The sequence below is a fragment of the Thermobia domestica genome, chromosome 13, assembly GCF_964235325.1.
Source record: "Thermobia domestica chromosome 13, izTheDome1.hap1.1, whole genome shotgun sequence".
Taxonomy (NCBI): domain Eukaryota; kingdom Metazoa; phylum Arthropoda; class Insecta; order Zygentoma; family Lepismatidae; genus Thermobia; species Thermobia domestica.
The window spans coordinates 51,116,796-51,140,706 of NC_137466.1; the positions used below are offsets into that span (position 1 = coordinate 51,116,796).

The 23,911-nt window shown below is 36.1% G+C and overlaps 1 protein-coding gene across 1 annotated transcript in view; it reads right to left on the reverse strand.

Moving 5' to 3' along the window:
• The window catches only part of LOC145668144 (beta-1,3-galactosyltransferase 1-like), a 236,704-nt gene extending 213,080 nt beyond the window's left edge, over nucleotides 1-23,624 (reverse strand). The window contains exon 1 of the mRNA XM_081735719.1: nucleotides 22,951-23,624. Coding sequence (XP_081591845.1) covers nucleotides 22,951-23,088 — 138 coding nt within the window. The 5' untranslated portion in view covers nucleotides 23,089-23,624. The remainder of the gene's footprint in view (nucleotides 1-22,950) is intronic.
• Nucleotides 23,625-23,911: the final 287 nt, after the last annotated feature.

A 23,911-nucleotide genomic window follows, 5' to 3' on the forward strand; every position in this document is an offset into this window, starting at 1 on the left:
GAATCAATACATCTATTCACTCATTTTCAATGAGGGATTGGTTGAAGAATAACACACCGCTTTTCTTCTATAATGTTGTGTTAACACATTTTCCAGACGCACTCAAACATCTATTGACATTTTGATCGATCAGAAACATAACATTCTGCTTTCGATTCTTTATTAACGAAGTCTATAAATGCACTTTCACTCCACAATAAATGAGAGTTAGTATAGGAATGAGCATACAACACTCCGCTCCCCCACCCTAAAACAAAAGCCATTTGGAGATGTGTTACTTTCATATTCAAAAAGAATGCCAACTTCAAACATTTTTGCGCGATGGGGAATGTATTGGTGTCCACGCAAGATTGAAACGACTTATGAACTTTATGAACTAGAAAGTACAGGTAGGCAACGTAAGCAAACACTATAGTCAGGGCTAGCGCCAGAAATCGAATTTTTTGGGGACCACCAAACGAAGCAAAGATGAGTATTTCTTCATATTTAATTTCACAAGATTTTATCTTTTGATCTTCTTCTGATGATCATAACAAGTGAGGTTGAACTATTTAACATAAGACCTCAACTTTATGTGATATTGTCCTTTGTTGAAATACGTGTGTAGATTTAATTTTGATAAACTTCTGGAAGAAAGAATAGTCTGCAAAAACAAACTACCCTCCTCTATTCCAGCGTTTTCCAATCTGGTGGCTTGAAAAGTGAAAAAAGAGGGACGCAAGGTACCGTCAAAGCATTCTCAGCAAATGGGTGCTGCAGTTGACAGACAATGCACCAGCTCATTGAGCCAATGCATCCCTAGTCACGGCAAGCATAGTGATGGGGCCTTTCTTTTTCAAGTGTGCCTCTGTTGGCCCTGCTATCGATGTGTATTTTCCCATATCTTCCTCAAAAGAGAAAGAACAAGTTGCTATGGCCAAAATTCTTCAATAGTTTAATGCAGACAGCGTTGCCACATTGAATTATTCCACGAGCTTCGCTGTGCACTGGCTTGTTAGTCATTCTAAGTAGCCTACGATCATCACTTATCAGGACCAAACGACTAAATGACAAATTGGCAACACAGCCGAGGTCATTCGATTCTTTCCCCAAAGCAAAGGGATGGTTTTCTCCGTAAGAGAGCGGCGGGGGTGATTCCGAAGTACATATATTTCCCATATTTTCCGAGGGCACACTTGAAATACAGGGTGCGGCACGTAAAACCGGCCCGTAAAGTGAACACATAAAATGAAATGTAATGTATTGAATATGATTAACTACAACACATAAATGAAATGTAATGTATTGAATATGACTACTCACCTTCACAGCAGCCTTCACAGCAGGTGCTGAAAGTGTCCTCCGCCCACTTCAACACACATGTGAGCACGATTGAGGAGATTCATATATACCCTTGTCAGTTCTTGTGTTGTAATGCTATTGGTGACATCCTGGATCCTGGTCTTGAGTTCTTCAATTGTGTGTGGATTTGTTTCGTATACTCTTCCCCTTAACAGTCCCCATAAGTAAAAGTTACACGTGGACAAGTCTGGTGACCGAGGAGGCCACAAGCCTTTGCTGATTGTCCTCTCTGGTGTAAACATCTCATGCACAAGGGACAATGATGCAGCTGATGTGTGGCATGTTGCACTGTCCTGCTGAAAGTAACATAACTGACGCTCCTCTTCGGTCAAGTGTGTATAAAACTCCTCCAGGATTCCCATATACACGTCACTGTTCACTGCCGTCTCAAAGAATAAGGGCCCAATAACGCGTGTGGCGGAAATGGCACACCAAACACCAATCTTCTCATCATGCAAGGGTACCTGGTGGATTGCGTGTGGATTTTCTGTCGACCAATACCGGTTGTTTTGGGAATTTACGTACCCAGACAGGTGGAACCACGCCTCGTCACTCATGATGAGCATTAGTGGATCCAAGAAACCACTGGCAACATTGCTCAACAGCCATGAACAGAAATGCACCCTCTTCTGCAGGTCAGGCTCCTTCAGTTCTTGCACAACACTTATCCGGTACGGTTTTAACTTCAGTCCCCTTAAAACACGTCTGCAACTTCTCTCACTCGCATGAACCTGTTGACTCAATCTCCTGGTTGACTTTCGAGGACTTCTTGTCATTATCTCCTCCACCTGCATCTTTAATTCAGGTGTGCAGACAGATGGTCGTCTGTTCCTGGGAGCATTTTGAACCGATCCTGTACGCCGCCATTTTTCAATCAATTCCTGAATGGTGCTTTTTGCTGGCACAGAACGTCCTGGAAATTTCTCCCGAAACAAATTCTTTGTTTTTACAAAAGATCCAGTGAGAATGAACCCTTCAACAATGGCAACACGCTCGGGTATCGAATACGGCATTATCACACACTGACACTCACCCGGCTTAACACAACGAGGCCTTTTTCTCAACTAATTTCGACAAGTTTCACTGGCTGCGGCTGCACGTGACTGCTGCAAGATACGTAAGTCGACCCGACCTCGACACGCCATCTCTTGGTAGGAAGGTAGATTATTTAAGTGTTGCCAAAAACACAATATACCAGAATATTACGACGGGCCGGTTTTACGTGCCGCAACCTGTAGAAAGCATTAGGATATGAAATCTTACCCCATCCTCTATATTCACTAGATCTAACTCCAATTGTTTTTTATTATTTTCCAAAAATAAAGCGACCACTCAAAGTACACCATTTTGACAGGAGATGCTACGCGATTTCTGAAGTAGAAAGGTGGTTTTAAGCCCAAAGCACAGACTTCTACAAAAACGGATTACGCAAGGTAAAGAACCGGTGGCAAATATATGTCACGAAGCACAGCGACTACGTAGAGAAGGACTAAGCCATTATGGTCTCTAAGCTTATTATGAACAGTTATTTTCTTCCAGGTGGTTGCACGAACTTTTTGGTACCTCCTCGTACATACAATACGTTAACTTCCGAACAAACGATGGTTGATTGCATGTATTCTATTGTAAGTGATTTTGAATACCAGTGGCGTATTTAGGAGGGCTTCCGAGCTTAATCCCCCAAAAGTCTTACTTACTATAGTAAAGTAATGAAATATCTTGCTGAATTTTCACATTTTTAGGCAAAGCCGCCCCGAAAGTTAGCAAAGCCCCCCCGAAACAAAATCGTAAATACGCCACTGTCCCTGCCCCTTGATGTTGTTACCGTTTGTGCTATTCGCCTTCTTCTCTCGATATCGTTCTCATCTGCTTTAACAATACAAAGGGAGTCACAATAATTGTCCCTTGTGTAAACGTAGGTAGTACGGCAGCAAAGGAGCCAAAAGGCGACAATTTATGAATAAGCTACATTACATAATTATATTTGTGGCCATAATATATATATATATATATATATATATATATATATATATATATATATATATATATATATATATATATATATATATATATATATATATATATATATATAAAGCCAAAGTATTCTCAACCTACACGGTCAGCTTGTGGTGGTATTATAAGCACAACAATATAATATTGATATCGAACAAATATTTGAAGCTAGTTTTAAGTTAAAATTTAAAAAAAAATTAATGAACCAAACTGGCCGTTCTTTCTTTCTATTAACGGTTGATTAATGATCTATTTTTATATAATTTACGAACTCCCCTGCATAGAGATCGTATTTTACGCATCGAGTGGAAAGAATCCCTGTCAATATAATTTTTTTCCAAACAAGCAATAAATCTAACAATTAAATGATTAAACTGTCAAATTAATGACATTTACATTATTTAATGATGGAAATAATGACTCAAAAAATTTAAGACTTTTATTGATCCTTGCTACTGCGTATCTACCATTGGGTTCGTTGTATATTTGTACAAGTGAGATTTAAGAAAAATGCATTTATTTTCATTTAAAAAAACACACACACACACACATGCGCATATATATATATATATATATATATATATATATAGGCCTATACGCATTAGATTAACCTTGATAAAACAGTCTTTTGTATTTTTTTATTGTGATATAATTTTAATTGTTACATTTTTGCAACTAAAGACTTTTTCCAAATTTTTCATGATTTACAATTTTACTAACATCAAGAACGCTTAAACTCTTCTCTGTCTCTTTACTTTCTTATTCGCCTGTTCTACGTGCCTCTTGTTTCGCTTTGCTGGCCTCAGAAAGCTTCCTAACATACATGACTCCTCGAATTGCTACCCGTTCAGCATGATCGGAGATATTTTCAAAGAAACCACAGCTTGCATACACACCTTTGTTCCCATACTTATTGGCAGGTAATACTAAATCTTCTACTTTCAATGGCTCCAACAGGTCATGTTATGTCATTGTCTTGACGTACGGTACAGCATTATGCCGTAATGTTTCGTATAAGCTTATGGACTGTGAGCTGTCTCTCCATACACCTTGCTCAGTTGTTACATAAATTGTTGCACCAATGATTTCTGCTTTTGCTCCGAACCTCCCTGCTCTGCAATCACTGAAGAAAGACCTCTTCTAGCTCTTTACTGGTGGGTAACGTTCCCATAATAGCCGACACGTTCCCACGTTGAATGGCTATGCTAATGCGTTGAATCAGGAAATAATTTGCTCGAGTATCTCCTGATTTAATTGATAGACGGTGGCCGATTTCATTTATAAACTTGAGGCCGCCACCTTCCCAAGAACCGCTAGACTCAATTGCTATTGCAACAAAGTCTTTTACAATATATCCCTTTATAGGTTTTCTTATTTAATTCTCATGTATAAAGTTTGCAGCAATTTGTTGAATTCTTGCCTATCTTTAAAACTATTAAAATACTTGATTAACTAAATAAGAATGTAAATAAAGAACATAACGTTAACCTCTTACGCTCTACCGTGAGTAATGTTCAAATTTGACTACAAAAAAAATAAATCAGTGCTTGGACATTTTGTAGAAATGACTTTTGGTCATTGTTTAACGAGTCCAGAGATGTCCTGAAGTGTTCTACTAGTGAACAAAAAGTATCTAGAATATATCCTATAATTGATTAATAGAAACTGTCCTAAGAGTGTTCAAAGTGTACTTGAGTGTTTGTGTCCAAGGAGTATAGGGGCTACAATGACTTGTAAACGTGTAAAGTGTTCTAAAGCTATTTAAGTCATTTTTTGTGTCCGTATACTCATTGGACACACATTTTGAACACTCTTAGAGCAGTTCCTATTATTCACTGTTAAGAGACATTCAAGACAATAGGTAATGTGTAAAATATTCTAACACTGCTTAAAAGTCATTTCTGTGCCCGTATAATGATTGAACACATCAGAAGTTCAGGTACATTTTAAATACTCTTAGGGGTGTTCCTATTAAACATTGTTTACACTGCAAAAAATAAAGAAACTACTTTTAGACACAGTAGGACACTTTACACATTACCGACAATCTTAAAATACCTCCAGATTACACATATTCACCCCTTTTAGATACTGTGTTTCCAAGTTATGTCCCAGATGTATTTGCAAAATGTGTCATCACTGTTTTCGAACTGTTTGCCGAGAAGTGTTTTAAATGTCCTACTAGATACTGATTTTTGAGAATTAACTTTTGGATACGCAAAGCACACTTTATAAACACTAATTCATCAATTTCCCCCTCAACATCTGTACTAAAAGTGTTATTTCAGTGGTGTTTTATTATTAATTGTGTTTTATTTTTTACAGTGTTCATTTTACGAACTTCCAGTTATAGTGTACGAGACCAATTTAGAATTAACATGAACGATAACGGGAAACGAAATAGAAAAAAAAGTCGATCAGAGTCTTAGATTTTTAAATACATAAACAAAATATATGTAATTAACAATTACAATATTTGAAGATGGATCTCAAAGATACAACAATATATAACGTTTTGCAGTTTAAATATGTCAACTATAGTCTGAATATTTTGCGCTTAGTTGAACATAATGATCCTATACTGTACGTAACTACTGACATTTTATTTGTCACCACTTCTCAATTATTTTACGCAATTGTCACGTTTCCTACAGCACATTGGAATCAATATTTTCGAGTGAGATAGTTAATTTTCATGATTTATTTACAAGTATAGATGAGTAAAAAGTATGTGTATCAGTAGTTAGGAAAATGTGAAGAACAAACTTTTAATTAACTGTGTATTTTGCCAGAGAAATAAGTAACAATTTTTCACCAGCAAAGTAGTTATTATTGAGAATGAATGACATAACTTTTTTTTTTTTTTTTTTTTTTTTAGCGCCACAAAAGTTCGTTATTAACCCTTCGTTAGTGAGGCACGGTCTCAGATTCCGGGTGGTGGTCATTTGTTGTTTACTTTTTTTGGGGGGGACACGTGTCGGAGTTGAACCTCTTAGTATTTTTAGGGCAATAATTGAAATGATCATAGTTGTATAGTGATAAAGGTGATGGTAATATAATGCAACCATTTTTAGCTTTAATAAGGAGAAAGAATTCATAGGAGAACAAAAGAAAAAAACGGTCTCTGAGACCAGCCTCACTAAAGATGTTCCAGAAATTCACCTCACTTACGAAGGGTTAATTAGGGATGCGCAGGAGTCAAGTCGAGTTGAGATTTAAGCCTGTCTCGACTCGTCTCGAGCAAATGTTGTCTCGACTCGAAAATATGTTTCTGTCTCGACTCGACTCGAATTCGAGACGAGACGTCTCGAAATTTTAGGCTAAATCTCATTACCCGTACTGCTGTCCTGCTAGCATCATAATGAAGAGCCTAAAGAGAGTATATTTCTAAACCAGTTTCACCTTCATAAGTGATATGACTCTTGTACAGCATCATTTTTCATGTTTAAAGATTAATGCGTTTCTCTCCATTTACGCATGACCTTTTACATTCACCCATATAATTTTGCTTTTAGATCAATAAGACATATGGATTGATTATTCTCTTCCCCTGCTAAACGATAATATTGTAGAACCTTAACTTTGGATAGTATGTAAGTTTTGTTCAAACAGGATAATAAACTGTATGTTTATGAAAAGAAAAAAAAATATTACATTTTACTTTTGTTTTGTCCGTTTTTGGAATCGAATAAAAGTTTTCTGAGCAGAATTATTGTTCCACTTTGAAAACTTAACAACATTTCCCCCTTTTTAAAAAGTCTTTTACTGATAAAGTTGTGGGTAGTAATAGCATAGATATTGTATGTATGGATGAGCATTGTATACGTGTTCCCATCCACTGAAGTTGACTCATCCATGAATTATCAACGACTCTTTTGTAATTCCACCGCCACTACTTCCTCCTTTTTTCCCATTCTGTCCAGGACGTTCCTTCTTTCCAATCCACCACCCACATTCCACAGTAATTGGACATTCTACACACGCTGGTTGTCCATCCGTTTCTGTCATTTCGCTGTCTCTGGTTCAATAGGTTCTCAGTTTCTATTTCCAGTCAACGTCCACGTGAGGTTCTCATAACATGAATTGCACATTTTAATGTTGATTTTTCTTTTCTCTTTAGCTTCGTATGTGTATGTGTGTCTGTGTCGTGTCTGTGTGTTTATGTGCTCTTTTCTATAAATTCTGAGAACGATTGAGTTCTAATTTGAGCCTTGGAAGCGGTGTTGAAGAAGTAAGAAGGGAATTTTCAAATAAAAAAAAAAAAAAACTCCACACATATTACAATTAAATTACACTTGGAAACATATATAGCAGAATATAACTTTACGTGTTTCTACAAGAGATGCTGCCTTTGAAAATGAAATAAATGCACATTTTTAAATATAGACCTCTACGTATACGCATGCGAACTTCTAAGAATTTTCATCTTTTTATAAGGCTTTTATTCCCCCCGATCATTGAATATTGTTCACTGGTATGGAATATGGCAGTACTTACTTATTTATCTCGCATTGACTCTGCTTTAAACTTCTTTCTTGCCATAGTTAGATTTACAATTCCCGAGTTACGTGATCACTCAAGACAGGAACTAATGTCTTTAACGAACTTAAGTACCCCTGTCAAACGATGCCGCGCTGGTGACTTACTTTACCTTTATAAAATTTATAATGGTAAAATTGACTCTGAATTCTTCTTATCGCAGATTAACATTCGTGTTCCTCTGAGGCGCACTCGTTCTCTAAAGCTAACTTACAAGACACCAGGGTTATGAATTGTTCAGCGCTCCTTGTTTTAGCTACAGAGCGCATGATTACAATACAGTTTCAACCAAGGATGTTATAAATAGAGGATCTGCCTGTATGTATCGTCATCCTATTAAATCGATGAAACCAAAAAACAACTGAGCATCGGCACGTCTGATTGCCTACTCTCGTTTTCACCATAGTCTGATTGGCTACTTTCGTTTCTGCTATGATTGTTGGCTCAAAACATTGCGATCCTATTGAGCGCAGTGGAGAGAGTACGGGTGGCGAAACTGTGACGTATAGCTTCAAGATTTTGTTGTAAGGGCAGATCCTCTATTTTATAAGATCCTTGGTTTCAACAGATGTCAACATTTTTACTTCTGAACGGAAATTTAAAACTCAGTTGAAGAGAATATTGTAAATTGAGAAGTGAACATTCTTTAGTTTTGTATCTGTTACTTTTTTCTTATGTTATTCAGTGTCAGCTAAATGGTCTTGTGCTGTATGAAACTTACTGAATAAATAAATAAATAAACAAAATAAATCCTGGTAAAGCGGTTACGCCTGGTGGGAGGAATTATAAGTATGATCCTAGTCATGATAGTTTATTCACAGGAAAAAAATGTATTCTTGTGTGTGGTTTATTGTGAACAACGTGTTATTCGTGTGTTTTCTTGAGGTGCTTTCGCTTCCCTAACTTTTCCACCCTAACGTTTCTACCCAATAACTAATGGAATAATAATTGAATAGCACTTATCATACACTTCCTTTAGCCTACTAATCAAGCGACAATAAAACTTGAAAATTTCATTTCAATTCACCTTCATAATAATTCTGATTAAAATATGTTTTAAAGTTCCAATACTTCTTGCTAGAAAGAAAATTAAAAAAAAAAAAAAAAAGAAAGAAAAAAGATAAAAAGATAAATGAAATCTACAATTTAACATTCCACATGACTTTCCAGGCTAAAAAAATGTGAGTATATAAAATAAATTGACGAAGTGAGAATGTGGGAGGAAAGCCTCGAGGAAAACTCGCGGACACTATGTTGTCCACCACAATGTTACTTAGTTGCTGAGCCATTTCACTTCTTGGTCTCGGTTGCGGCTAAAGAATTGGCCATGCTAACAAATTGCTGAAAATAAATCTCACCTTCGACTGTAGCTAAAACTTTCTATTAGTGATTCCTGAGACAAACTTGACGTGCCTGAGGTGTATCCTCCAAGAAGTCATACTACCTAGGCATGTAATAGTAAGATCAGCGGCGCAAATCTGTATTCAACATTGGGGGGGGGGGGGCGGATAAGACCGTTCCCATAGTTCTTTTTTTTTTTTAAGCAATGTTCAAAATAAAGTTGAAAAACAATGCTGTGGAGGATCAGGGGAGTATAGGTGTTATTGGGGGAGTTCCCCAGTTCCAATATAGGGGGACATGTCCCTTCATTTTCCCAGGATTTGTACTCTTGTATCCAAGCAGCGAGGGTGGAAGTATTACAGGTTGATGTGACCTAAATGTTCCAGGACACGAAGTTGAGTTTGAAAAGTTGATTTTTTTTTTTTTTTTTTTTAATGAAACAAGCCAAGGGGCATTAATTTTTATCTCACTTTCCTTTATGGCAATCGGACACAAATCATCACATTTCTCCCCCTCCTAAAAACATTTCAAATCGGATTATTGGGGGGACAGTACCTCCAGTTCCAAGATTGGAGGTGATATGTCCCCGTCATCCCTCGGGATTTGCACCAGTGAGTAGGATAAAGAAACTAAAAACGAACTATTGAAATCCATAGTTTAATCGTGAAATTTGAGTTTATTAATGAAATAAAACCAAGGATATGAATGTTGAAAGGAATCTTTAGGATTAGAATGGGAAATTAGATTTCTGAGAATTCGGCATCTATGGTCATGTTAGACCGTTACATACGAGGGGTTGACGTCTCTCAGCGATCACACTAGTCAGGGAAGTGGGGAAGGAAGGAAGTAGCCTGGAACTTATATGGTAGGTACCATCCCGGCATTTGTCTGGTGTGAATGAGGAAAACCTCACTGAGAATGGCTGACCTTTTAAACGAGTATCCCCACCAGGAATCGAACCCTGGACAGCTCGCACCAAATTCAAGAGCGTTAGCGACTACGCTACGCAGTGCACGGAAGAAGTCTTTAGAGCCCGGATTTATAAGCACAATCAAATAATAAAATAAGCATTGCAAATATGCAAATATGCACTAAAAACTGAAAAATAAGCATCAAAATGACAAAAGCAAAAGTACCAAAAAAATCAAATAAAATATTTGTTTTAGTGAAATCCTATCTTATTCAAGGGTATTACCGAATAAGAAGGTCATCCTGAGATTTTCGCCTATCACTGAAAAACGAACAGTGAAAATATTCTTTCCACGTTGCATGACGCTACAGGGGCATGTGAAAAGCAACACAATTCTTTGATAAGTTCCTCTTTGAAATATGTTTCTTCACTGGAAAGTTTTCCAGAAATTTCACGTTTTGTAAGCAGGATTTCTTTTTAAAGTATCGCCTGACTAAGCTTGTCGAATTGCAATTTTAACAACACCTTGAGTTTCTGAAGACAATCTTACTGAAATTTCTTCTATCAGAGAAAGTGAATGTCCTAAGGAATTATATTGAGCATCCAACTGTTTTATAAAATCGGGTAGTTTTGTGAAGTGCTTATTGATGTATTGCAGAAAATGCAGTCCATACGAGACTAACATGCACTTTTACTGTGATATTTTTGAGTAAAATATGCAATTTTAATTGAAAATCGTGAAATAAATAAATAAATATAATTAGGAAGCTTGGCCTAATAAATATAATTAGGCCTTATAATTAGGAAGCTTGTTTCCAAAAGGTACCGGTACTATATCCATTTTTTTAAAATTTGAAATTTTTTGGGGAACAGAAAGATTAGTGGTACTTCTGCATAAATATGATGATCATTTGTGCCAAAACGCTCTGAAACCATGTTAAAAACAAACTTTAGAAACACATTTGTTCCAATATATACTATATCCAGCAATTATTTTTTTCAAAACATACTATATCCTTTCTTCATTCCATAATGTATTGTATCCAGTATTGTCTTAATACCTATGTCTTTCTTTTCATGGCAAAATGTACTATATCCAACTAAAACAGCCAAACAGTTCTTTTAGGCTCCTTTTAAAGTATTCTGAGTGGGAAATATGACATTTTTTCATTTGTAAATTGTGCTGAAAGGATTCATGCTTTCATTTAACAACATCGCATTTGGTAACGCCATTACAACACTGCAGGAAACATAATTGTTAAGATCATGATTGATACCACTCTTATTGCTAGCAGTGCTCGTTTTTAACTAGTTTTGCACGTTAGTTTCCGTCAAATACTACAAGTTTTGTTACTGTAATATGCTTGTTGTTTGAAGCTTGTTTAATAAATATCATAATGTTCGCTAGTAGCAATAAAGTTTTCGTCCTGTTGGCGCGTGCTTGGCTTTTGAGTTTCTACGCTTGCACTTGAAATGCTTGCTTTCATACAATCTGCCTTTTGTTGTACTTGCAAACAATGCTTTAGACCTTCGCAGAGCGTCATAGCATCACTGGCCGTTCATTAGCTATTGACTTGACTTGACTTGTAAAACGCTTGCGCCAAGCTTGAATGGAATACTGAATGCAAGGTTGCCCCCATGTAACTTCGGTTACTGGAATACTGGAACAAGTTTTCCAATCAAGCTGGATGCAAGCTTGACCGACTTACAATTCAGGCTTACAGCAAGCGGCTTACAAGTTGTCTTTGCTACTAGGGTTATTGAGTGAAGAAGAAGAATATAGTGATCAAGACGCATGGGACTATTGTGCTGAAAAACCACCAAAACATTCATGGAAACGACAGAAATAGATTATGAACTTATATGCATTTATCTCGTGTAATTAAAAAAATAATGTCAGAGTGTATGGTTTTAGTGTACTATTTAGCGTCTTCTATAATTTTAGTTTCAAAACATACTATATCCATTTCATTTAGTACCAAAACATACTATATTCATTCTATTTAGTACCAAAATACACTATATCCACATATAAACCCAAAAGGTACTATATCCATAATTTCTAAAATTTTACTACTAAGTATATGTATGCACTGAATTATGTATCAGTAAAATAAATTATAAAATATTCTACCTAAATAAAACTGAATCACTATTCTACAGCAAAATTTAATCATATTTGTGTTTTTCTGTTTCCTGAAAAAAATCCCAAATGTGATATAGTACATTTTGGAAACAAGTTCCTCAATTACCAGAATAAACATATTAAACACTACAAACATGGTTAAAATTGCTTGTCAGCTTGTATACTACGAGCTCAATATTTCTGCATATCTTCAGGAATATGGAATGAAACTGTTTGCGTAGAAATCCAAGCTCTATTTATTAATGTTATTATGTGGAATGAAGTAAAAACTTGTCAATTATTTTGTTTGGAATATTGTATAGTACTAAATAGAAACATATACAATACGAAAACGCGATTAAAAGCATCTGGTAGCATTCGAAATATGGGTATGGAAAAGAATAGAAAAATAGGAGTGTTAAAAATGAAAATTAAAGAAAAATATTACCCAAAGCTGGAGTTGAGGATAGAAGTAGCTTAATACCGGAAGTTTAGAATAAATAAAGAAATAGGATACTGTTTGGTCGTTATTTGAGCAGAAATTGGATGTATACCTTACGAATGTAACAGAAGGTAGGATAGAGTGTAAAAGGGTAAAGGTAAAAAGAAGATTGCATAGATGGATTATATTTGGAGTGTAATTCTTACTTCATAAAATAATAAGATTTTTACAAAGAACTTATTTTAATTTATGTCAAAAGACCTATCAATAATGACGGAATATCTTAATATGATGATATCCTGGAATAAACTGAAATAGTCCGTTTAACAAAGTCGGAACGTTTCATTTATTTGTATGGTCAGAGAAATATTAGGTTTCAGTTGGACAAACACATCCAGTTCAAAGAAAAAAATCCAACAAAAATAGGACAAAAAACACAGTTTTTGTTGATATTTGTACCGGTTTCGTACTTGATTAAACATAACACAAGGAGAACTACATAAATATTTCCACAAAACTTGACGTTGCCTGCAGTTAATATCTTCTTGGAAGGTTAATTTCGTAACTAGAGAGAATTTCACAAACAAACACACAGACACACACAAAATAAAAGTCAAATTAGTAGCTACAGAAGCTACATAGACTACATAGCTACAATCGACTTGCATAGAGAATATGACAATAAAAATAAAATTTACTTAATTTACTGGGAAAAATTTCCAAAGAACAATTTCGTTCATCCATCTTCCCTTCTTCGAGTTAGATTTATTCTGTTCTTTTTTACGGAATTATCACTTATAGCAAAAGTTAAGAGTAAGATCCTCAATTTAGAGTTAAGGCGTTCTCGTAACTCTTTTCTTCTTCTAAATCACGCAGAATGTTGCTCGTATTAGCACTTCGATGTGTTGATCCGAGGTGCGAGTCCTAGCTTTTAAATTTCTATTAGTCGATAAGATCGAATTTGGGAGTGTAAAAGTAATAATTTTCAACAAGCTAATACTCTTTCACGAAAATGTCTCTATTTCAGTTTTATTCTCCACGTTTGTCTACAGTGAATACAAAGACCTCCTTGTATTTATGTTAAATACTATAATGTATTTATTGTAATTAATAGTTATTCAATGCACATAAATAATTGTTGTTTTACTTGACTTATTTATGTGCACACGTGCATCAAAGCATGTATGTTTGGCGACTGTCTCGTTTATCCTCTCCCCCCTTAGAAAAAAATTCTACGGTCGTTCCTGGATACAGATCTTCGAAAATACAGCTATCTGCACCAATATACATTTCGGTTGATATATGTCTATTTATTTATTTATTTATTTATTTATTTATTTATTGTATACGTTCGTAAAAAGATAAGAATTTTCTTGATTATTCTGCGAAACATTGTAACTACTGACTTCTACGACTGCAAAGTGTGATTATCCTTTTGAGACATACTCGTATAACCAGCAGAGTAAAATTGTGTTCCCTTGGATTATTTTTTGTTTTCACACTCCCTTATAATAAATATGAAGTGCTAACGTGATTTTTTTTTTGAGTGTGTGTTTATTTGATTTGGATTATTCTTCTTTCTAAAGGACATTTCACCTACACTGCAGTTTTGGATAAAAACGCTCATATCTTATGAGTAATGACGAGCAGTTGCGGCACGATCAAGTACTGAAAATGACTGGCGAAATGACAAAATAATTTTTAAAAATGGCAGTTTCTATTTCTACAATATTTATTGTTTTTTCTGTTAAAAATAACAAAAGCTCACATTAAATGCCTTAATCAGCACTAAGAATTGTAAATAGCGCTAATGACTGGAAATCCGATCGAAAAACGACCATTAGGAAGACCTAGACACAGATGGGAGGACAATATTAGGATAGATCTCACCAAAATAGAAAAACAAATAGAAAGTGGGTCCAGAGACCAAGGTCAGAAGTCAATGGAGAGCTTTTGTGAACGCAGCTAGGCCATAGAGTTAATTAGTTAAATAGTAGTAATTAGTGAGTATGCGTTTGAAAGTATTAATAACCAGAACACATAAAATGAAGAAAGGGACAGATCACAACTCATAGAAATAAAACAGCAGATAAAATACGCTATCGTGTCCAAAAATTACATAATTCATAATAGGACTGAAAATTTTGTAAACTATTTAAGTTTTGTTAGCTGCATGATATTTCTCATGCTACTTCCAAAGATGAGGAAGATGTACTTATTCGCTCTTCTCAATTATGAATAGCCTAGTTTCTAGATTTTACATTTCAAACAAAAGAATTAGTGTAATGTATCTTCTGTCCATAATTGTCTATGACAACCATTTTTTTTCTGTGGCAATGAATTTTCAGTATTCTTAAGTTTACATTGTCATATCTTAATATAATTCATAATAGGTCAATCGTATTATAGCACTTGATAAAACAGTCATAACACGCACAATACATAGTTCACTTCTGGTTGCGCGATATTACAAACTTTTTTAGGTTGCCCGCACTAAGATGACCAGATGTCCCATTTTTAACGAGATTGTCATTTTTATCGGAAAACCGTTTTGTGTCCCGAGGAAAACGCGAACGGGACGCCAAATTCTCCCTCCCTCTTTTTAAAAGCACCTCTTTTTTGCTTTTATTTACATAGTATAGTAGTAATTTCTTGTATAAAATTATTATTATTATTATTGCATTACGTTATCATCTCTTAGAATTGTTAGATATTCTAGTGTAAACTGGCGTTCAGCCGTATCTAAATTATGTTCGTAAAATAAATAAAATAAAAAAAGACAGTCTTTTCAAGGAAAGACTAAGTCTTCTACAAGAAATTCAGTCTTTAACAACATAACAGTGGCTATATACCTAGATGGACTATCAAATTATGCCGAGTGTACCGATTTTTTAAAATATTTTCTAAATCTTGTCACCGTAGTCCAGGCGCCCAACCAGAAATTTTTGCTGGAGGGGATTCGAAGATTGTATGGAAGAGTCCAATACTTCAAGACACTACATCCATGTAGTATTGAACTGGTATTATTCTATATCCGAGAAAACAATAAGTAATTTTCAAGTACTTTCACCAGCTGTTTTCATCCCCCTCAAGTGTTTATCGCAATTCCGCAAGCTTACCACTCCCTCCTCCCGGAAAAATAGTGAAAGAAATCGAAGTATGTTATTTCAAAACCAAGATAACTTGCCTGGTAGACTAGAGTTTATTCCATTTCAAAAACATTATTATAGTATAATTAAAGTTAAACTTAAATTTCTCTCCTGCAAAATTTAATTTTTTAACTTGAGCCATTTGGCATCCAAGCGGCACATATAGCACTGACATATAGGAAACTTCAAGCAAGTGAACCAATTAGTCTATCCTATCTATCTATCTATCTATCTATCTATCTATCTATATATATATATATATATATATATATATATATATATATATATATATATATATATATATATATATATATATATATATATATATATTAGATAGATACAGGGTGTTTCAAAACAACACCGACAACGTTTGGGAGGTGGTTCCTGACACCAAGATAAGACAAAAAGTACAGACTAACCTGGGTGCACAAATGCTTCCTTTCGGAGTCGGGTCAAGACTTCACTTAGGAACTAATATGTGTCCTACCCAAATATCCAGGTTTCAGAATCCTGCTGTGCTTCCAGAACAATTTTTATAGAGGGAGTTTGGCTACGGAAATATAGTTTGAAGTACTCGTCAACTACCTCTATTGCGGAAGTAGTACGACTACGTTAGGTCCCATAGTTTTGGAGCTATGGACCTTTTAAAGTTCAGGTTTTCATGTTTCCGGCAGCCTAATACTCCGAAAGGAAGCTTTTGTGCAGCAAGGTTGGTCTATACTTTTTGTCTTATCTTGGTGTCAGGAATCACCTCCCAAACGTTGTTGGTGTTGTTTTGCAAACACTCTGTATATATAAATCTTGTATATTTTCTCTAAAAACTAGGCGGGACGGGAACCGGTCAAAACCCCCACAGCCAAAACCCCCACACTCAAGAAATGTCAAAACGCCCACACAAACGGTCATAGCCCCCACACAAATGGACAAATCTCCCAAACGCACGAACGGTCAAAACCCCCACACTCAAGAAATGTCAAAACGCCCACACGATCGGTCATAACCCCCACACAAATGGACAAATCTCCCAAATACACGAACGGTCATAACCCCCACAGCCAAAACCCCCACACTGGTAATCGGTCATAACCTCCAACGGTCATAACTCCCACACAAATGGACAAAACAGCCACACATAGCAACGGTCACAATCCCCACATAAATGGACAAAACCCCCACACAAATGGACAAAACTCCCACATGCAGAAATAGTCACAACTGCCACACAAATTGACAAAACCCCCATACTCATGTATTGCCCTTGTACTTTTTAATAACATTTTTTATTCCACTTAAACTGATGTTGCAACTATTCTTCTTGGGCGTCATAAAGAGCCGCAACAAAGACGTGAAATGACGATCATTTCAGAGTGTGGGGGATTTGTCCGATTTTGTGGGAGTTTTGTCCATTTATGTGGGGATTATGACCATTGCTATGTGTGGCTGTTTTGTCCATTTGTGTGGGGGTTATGACCGATTGTGTGGGCGTTTTGACATTTCTTGAGTGTGGGGGTTTTGGCTGTGGGGGTTTTGACCGTTCGTGCGTTTGGGAGATTTGTCCATTTGTGTGGGGGTTATGACCGATTGTGTGGGCGTTTTGACATTTCTTGAGTGTGGGGGTTTTGGCTGTGGGGGTTTTGACCGTTCGTGCGTTTGGGAGATTTGTCCATTTGTGTGGGGGTTATGACCGATCGTGTGGGCGTTTTGACATTTCTTGAGTGTGGGGGTTTTGGCTGTGGGGGTTTTGACCGTTCGTGCGTTTGGGAGATTTGTCCATTTGTGTGGGGGTTATGACCGTTTGTGTGGGTGTTTTGACATTTCTTGAGTGTGGGGGTTTTGGCAGTGGGGGTTTTGACCTAGACCCGGCGGGACCACTGAGTGTCCATTCGAGTGGTCTTCATTCTTTTGTGACAGGAGGCCTTGGTTCTGAAGTAGAACGCTTATAGTCAACATTCACTGAACACATTTTGTATTACAGCGATAAGTTCATCTCATTATTTCAGATTTTCCTTAGGGAAAAGCGTGAGGAAAGGGGGGGAATACTCCATCGACATAAGTAGTTCACATTTTTCATTAGCTAGATTACTACACTATCGATTAAAATATGTATACGTCACACTCTGAAAGGAATTACCGGTAATTTTATGCAACCTAAAGGAAGCCTCTGGTTCACCTGAGTAAAATGGAAGGCCAGGATAAAAATTCCATACTGTCATTAGCATGTAACGAAAACATATGTCCAAAATGTTAGGAATAATGTATTTTCTTATAGAGCTGATCTTATATAGCTTATTTTTGATCTTATTGGGGTGAACAAAACGACACCTGAATGTAAAAAAAAAAAAAAAAAAAAAAAAAAAAAAAAAAGCATAATTTCAAGAAACTACAAAAAAAAAAAAATTCTTTGTAAATCCACAAGTTAATGCAGTAGGAGAACCACGCCTCTTATTGAGATGAGACTATGCCCCCTCAACTAGGTTCTTCGTTATTAATATCGCTAGAAAGACAACAATACAAAGTACGCTTAATAGTATAGGAAGTATTATCAGCGGCGCAAATTTGTCTTCAACATTAGGGGGTGAACGGGATAAGACCATTCCCATTAACTTTTTTTTTTTTTTTTTTTTAAGCGATGTTCAAAATATTTATGAAGTTGAAAACCAATGCTGTGGAGGATCAGGGGAGCAGAGTTATTTTCAACATTGGAAGGCAGGGAGATTTGAGCCTTATTTGGGGGGGGGGGGGCATCAATTTCATCTCATTTTTCTTTGTTGTAATCGGACATAAATCCTCACATTTCTCTGCAAGAAACACATTCCAAATCGGATTATTGGGGGGACAGTCACTCCAGTTCCAAGATTGGAGGGGACATGTCCCCTCATCCTCCGGAATTTGCGCCAATGAATATTATACTATATAACACTACGAAATGAGATGCTTGAGAGTAGGCGCGCACCCAGAATTTTTTGTTGGGAGGTATCCAATACTACAAGCATTTATGTCTATATACAGTAGTATCGAACGGGTATTATTTTACTTCCAGAAAGACGATAAGTAATTGTAAAATATTTCCACCCAGGGCCGGATTTCCCAATAGGCCCGGGCCTATGGGCGCAAGTTCCCAGGTGGCGCACGGCCGAGAGAAAAAAATATCTAGAAATATAAATAAATAGCCATAACTTAACATATTTTTTTAATTGATTTTAAAATATCAGGCTAATAAAGCATTCTGATTTTGAAGTTCATTGGAACAAATAATTGTTGATAAAGTTAAACTATTTTCATCGTGGAGTGGTGTTTAAACTATTAACATATAGGCCAGATATAATTTTTTAATAAAGGTTTTTAGGAAAGTAACTTTAACCAGAGTAGGGGGTGGAAAAAATTATTGGGCCTAGGGGCGCCAAAATGCTAAATCCGGCCCTGTTTCCACCTATATTTTCAGGGAAAAATTTGATAGAATTAAATTATTTTTTATAAGAGAAAGAGTGCAGATGAAGTGTAAGATCAAATTTTTCATGCTACATCAATCATTTCCTTGTTAAACAAGTAGTCTATAGGTTCATTGAGAAAGTATACAAATATACGTTGAGTTAGGAATTTTGGAAGGGTCCATACCGAGTGGGTCTCGTGTGGGTACGCCTCCTGTTTTAGGGTAAATTTTCATTCGTAGCTTTTGAGAAAATCAAAAAAAGACGAACTCTTGTGGCGCTAAGAAAAATGTTCATATGCCAGTAATTGAGAGTTCCTATTTTGCTGAAAGAAATAGAACTGTTCTTTTTAGCAAAATACGCTGTTAAACCTGCAGATTGTATCTATTGGTTGTTTTTTTTTTTTTTTTCCTTTTCCTAGCGATGATAAACTCACATACTTTTTCACGCACATATTACTTGTTTGGTATCAAAGCACCAAGTACAAGTTCACAGAAGAGTATATCGTATGACACATATCTGCGCGCCAGCTCTTCGTTTGATGCATGAGTTCCTTATTGGCTTGTCCCATGGTCACAGCTAATGATGAGAAAGTTTGACAAGGTTACGACAGCTTATATACCATCTTATGCAATGAATACTCATTGGACGAGAGAAACGCTTCAGGATGTAAGTTTTCTTTTACAAGAATCTACGAAATATTGTTAAATTTAAAGTACTTGGAGGTGGCGGCTCCAGAATTTGTTTGTACTTGAAGCCATTCTTCAAATTCTGATGTAAGGTACAAATGTTACAGGAAAAATAAAAACGAATCTGCCATTGCCTAATAATACAGGGTATTACAAAAAAATCTCAAAATATTTTGGAAATAGATTTCTCATATCAAAATAAGAAAAAATGTTCATATAGACCTGTGGTCAAAAGTGCATAGTTTCTTAGTTAAGTGGTGCCGAAAACGTTAAAAAATGAAATTTAAAGGTCCATAGTTCCACTACTATAGGATCGATCGTAATCGGGTCAAGACTAGGCATGGGCAAAACCGGTTTTTATAAAAACCGAAAACCGGTTTATATAAAAACCGAAACCCGAAAAACCGAAATTTCGGTTTTCTCCAAATCCGGTTCGGTTTTTCACCAAAACCAGTTCGGCGTTCTCCAAAACCGGTTCGGTTTTCACCGGAACTGGTTTCGGTGAAAACTTTTCGAAAACACATAAAACTATTTCTGTGGAAATGGGTTCGGTTTCCGGAGAAAAACGAAACACAATTCTGGTCAGAAATAGAACAAATTTTAAAAAAAAACGGAATCGGTTTTGAAGAAAACCGAAACCGGATCAGGTGAGAAAACCGAACCGGTTTTGGAGAAAACCGATAACCGGTTTCGGTGAAAAACCGAAAAGCGAAAAACTGGTTTTTGTGCCCACCACTACTCAAGACATCGCTGAGGAACTAATTAATATGTGAACTATCCAAATATTCATCTTTCAGAACCTCCGGTACTTGCAAAATTGTTTTTAGAAAGGCCGTTTGGGAGTACTTGATCACTCTTCACCTACCTCTCTAAAAACTGGTGTGCAAGTACTGGAGCATTCATAAACATGAATATTTGGATATTTCCTCAGTGATGTCTTGACCCGACTACAATAGGTCCCATAGCAGTGGAGCTATGAACTTCTAAAGTTCTCTTGTTTCACGTTTTCGGCACCTTATAACTCCGAAACTATCTACTTTTGAGCACAGGTCCATGATATTAACTTTTTCCTTATTTTAATATGAGAAATCCGTTCCCAAAATATTGACATTTTTGTAACATCCTGTATATTCAGTTTGTCTTACATTCAGATACTAAAGTTAAATTTTAAATACTTTACTCAAAAATACAAAAGTTATTCAACAAGTGGAAAACAATTCACGCCGCCAACATTGCTAAATCTATTTCTTTGATTTGAAGTTCTCAATCGATTCTGTGAAAATCATTCAATTACCTATCCATTAACATACATACTTAATCAGGGGAATTAGGAACCCCACTTGAGACCAATAGGATAAAATGCGCCGGGGGATTTTCCTCCACAGTGTCACTCTCCTGAAGGCAACATTGATTGAAGAGCTTTTAGTGGAAGAAGGGCCTATTACATTTCCTCACGGAAATTGTTTTTTATGCACTATATGAAAGCTGATATCATTTAATAAAATCTGTGTTTGAAATTCCTTGCTGTGAGATATGCCAAACCTTGTCTCATGTACTAGGCTATTTTACATTATTACCTTTCTCGAAAATTAACTGCATTTTCCTTAAAAGGTTGTAGATAGATGTGGGATACCCATTCTCCCATCTGGTCCTGGGTCCGCAGTGGCTCAGTAGTAGAACGTTCACCTATGGTGCATGGGGTCCTTGGTTCGAATCCAGCTCGCGCCAAGTGAGCTTTGTTATGGACAAACACCCTGTGCGTGGGTACTCTCCAGGTTCTGTTTCCTCCCCCTCTCCGCATTTCGCTATTTCATTCATTTCTCATCATCACTTTGTACTTTAACCTAGCCGGCATAACGTGCGACGTAAAACTTAAAGATTTCATTTCATTTTCCCACCTAGTCCTTAAAATGCAGCTCCATAGTTTGGCAGTTTATTTCGCAATCAGTCGTGAAGTGAATTTAAACTACATTTTTATACGTAGCTATAAGAGTCCAGCAATATTCTTCAAAGAACATTCCAAGAATCACCCAAAAAAGTATTTTAAATATCAACAGAACATTGTGAGGACGTCTGTAGCACATGGAGTGTTTACGTAAAATATTGGCTTATGTAAACTGGGAGGTAAGGGTATCCCATAGATAGGTTTTACTCATTTAATTTTCAATCATATTGCACTTATTTAATTTTTGGGAGGGAAGGAAGACAAATCTTCAATGAAAATGACACAATCGAACTTTAATTATGCTACAATGATAATTTTAAGAACAATGCATTGAATAAAGTTTTGTTATCTTGGTTTTGTCACAATCAACTTTAGTCTCCTGTCTTTTTTTTTGGGGGGGGGGGGGTAAATTTAGGGATGAGCATCGCTGCTGAAGCGTTAGAACTGGGGTGCGAAATCATCACAGTGGAAATGTGTGTGTGTAAGAGTACAAGGGAGATGGGGGAGTCAGGCTTAAAAATAAAATTTGTTTTAAAATATACTAAAATACAACAACCTCAACAAAACGCTCTAATAGAAAAAGAACTCCATACAGAAACAAAACTTTCCTAGTGCACCTTTCGCTTCTGTTTTGTTTACAAAGTTGCTAGATCATAATCATCTCTAGTTATTTTCTGTATCTTTCCATACATTTGTTAACCTGTTAATAACATGAAGTACCTATTAATTACTGTACTTAATTTGCTAATTTCTGGCAACAATGTCACTTTATTCACCTCGAGTAACTTATTAGTGAGGGGAAATTTCATTCCAAAAATATTAATTGGGGAATATCCTACCCTGGTTAGGACATCCGTTGGACATCCAGTGATTTATGTGTTTATGGTAGATGATTAACCACCTAAGAGACCTTAGATTTAGAAAACAAAAATAGATGACCAAGCTATAGAGAATTGAAAGTTCCAGGAAAATAGTTGATTCTCAAACTAGAAATAAAATAAAAAATAAATAAAAGTACTTCAACCTACCTCACTGTCGGGCGAAGAATTTCGCTCCATCTCCTTGTTGTGTGCTCCATTGACACTTTCTGTATCACTTTCTGAACACTTATCTTCGTAATCGTGTAACAAACTCACATAAACTTCCGGGTTGGCATTTATAATCATTTTCTTGTAAGAAGGGTATTTCTTTCACTTTGCAACGAGGAAAATAAAAGACACCACAAAAATCAGCTGAAGAAAACTAAAAGTCATCGGTGATTTTCACGCATGCCAACGTAGTCAGTAGCACTGCATGGTACAGTGCATAACAAGTCATAGCGTGGGCTTGAACTGAAGTTCTTTTGAGAGAAGAAATGAAGAATAAGCAGAACCGCTAATTACGCTTAGTAATTACTTGGAATCATCGTCGCGTCAGCATTCTTGTGTTCCGTACTATTTACAATGTTATAAGTTAAAATATTCCATACATTTATTAACACGTTGCATTATGACAGATTAGCACATATGGAAAAGAAATATTGTATACACAGCGCAAAAAGAATGAAAACAAAATACTAAAAAATAAAAAAAAATAAAGACTTTTAAAATTTCTTCAATCGTTCACTGTGAAAATGACGTGTTCACGTGCACCTCACGAACCTTGAATAACTTTTTTTCCTCCTCTTTCCTTTCGAAAATGGACTAACGCACAGGCGCAGAAGCAAAGGCCAACTCTCGGAGATAATTTAGCGAAATCACATGGTTTTAGTTTCAACGATCCCGTCAGCATGTTTTGCCTCGGTGCGGGTAGAGCGTAACATATTAACTGCAGTTTTGAAAGTAAATGTAGCACTTTAATACAATGGGTTGTAGGAGACGTAATGCGGCAGTGTTTCCAGCTCTTGAATCAAATAAAGAACTAAAAATAATCACACAAATAAATAAATAAAATCTTCATAAGTTGGTCAGAAAAGTTTTTGCTTAAAATATGGTATTTGTAATTTACTCT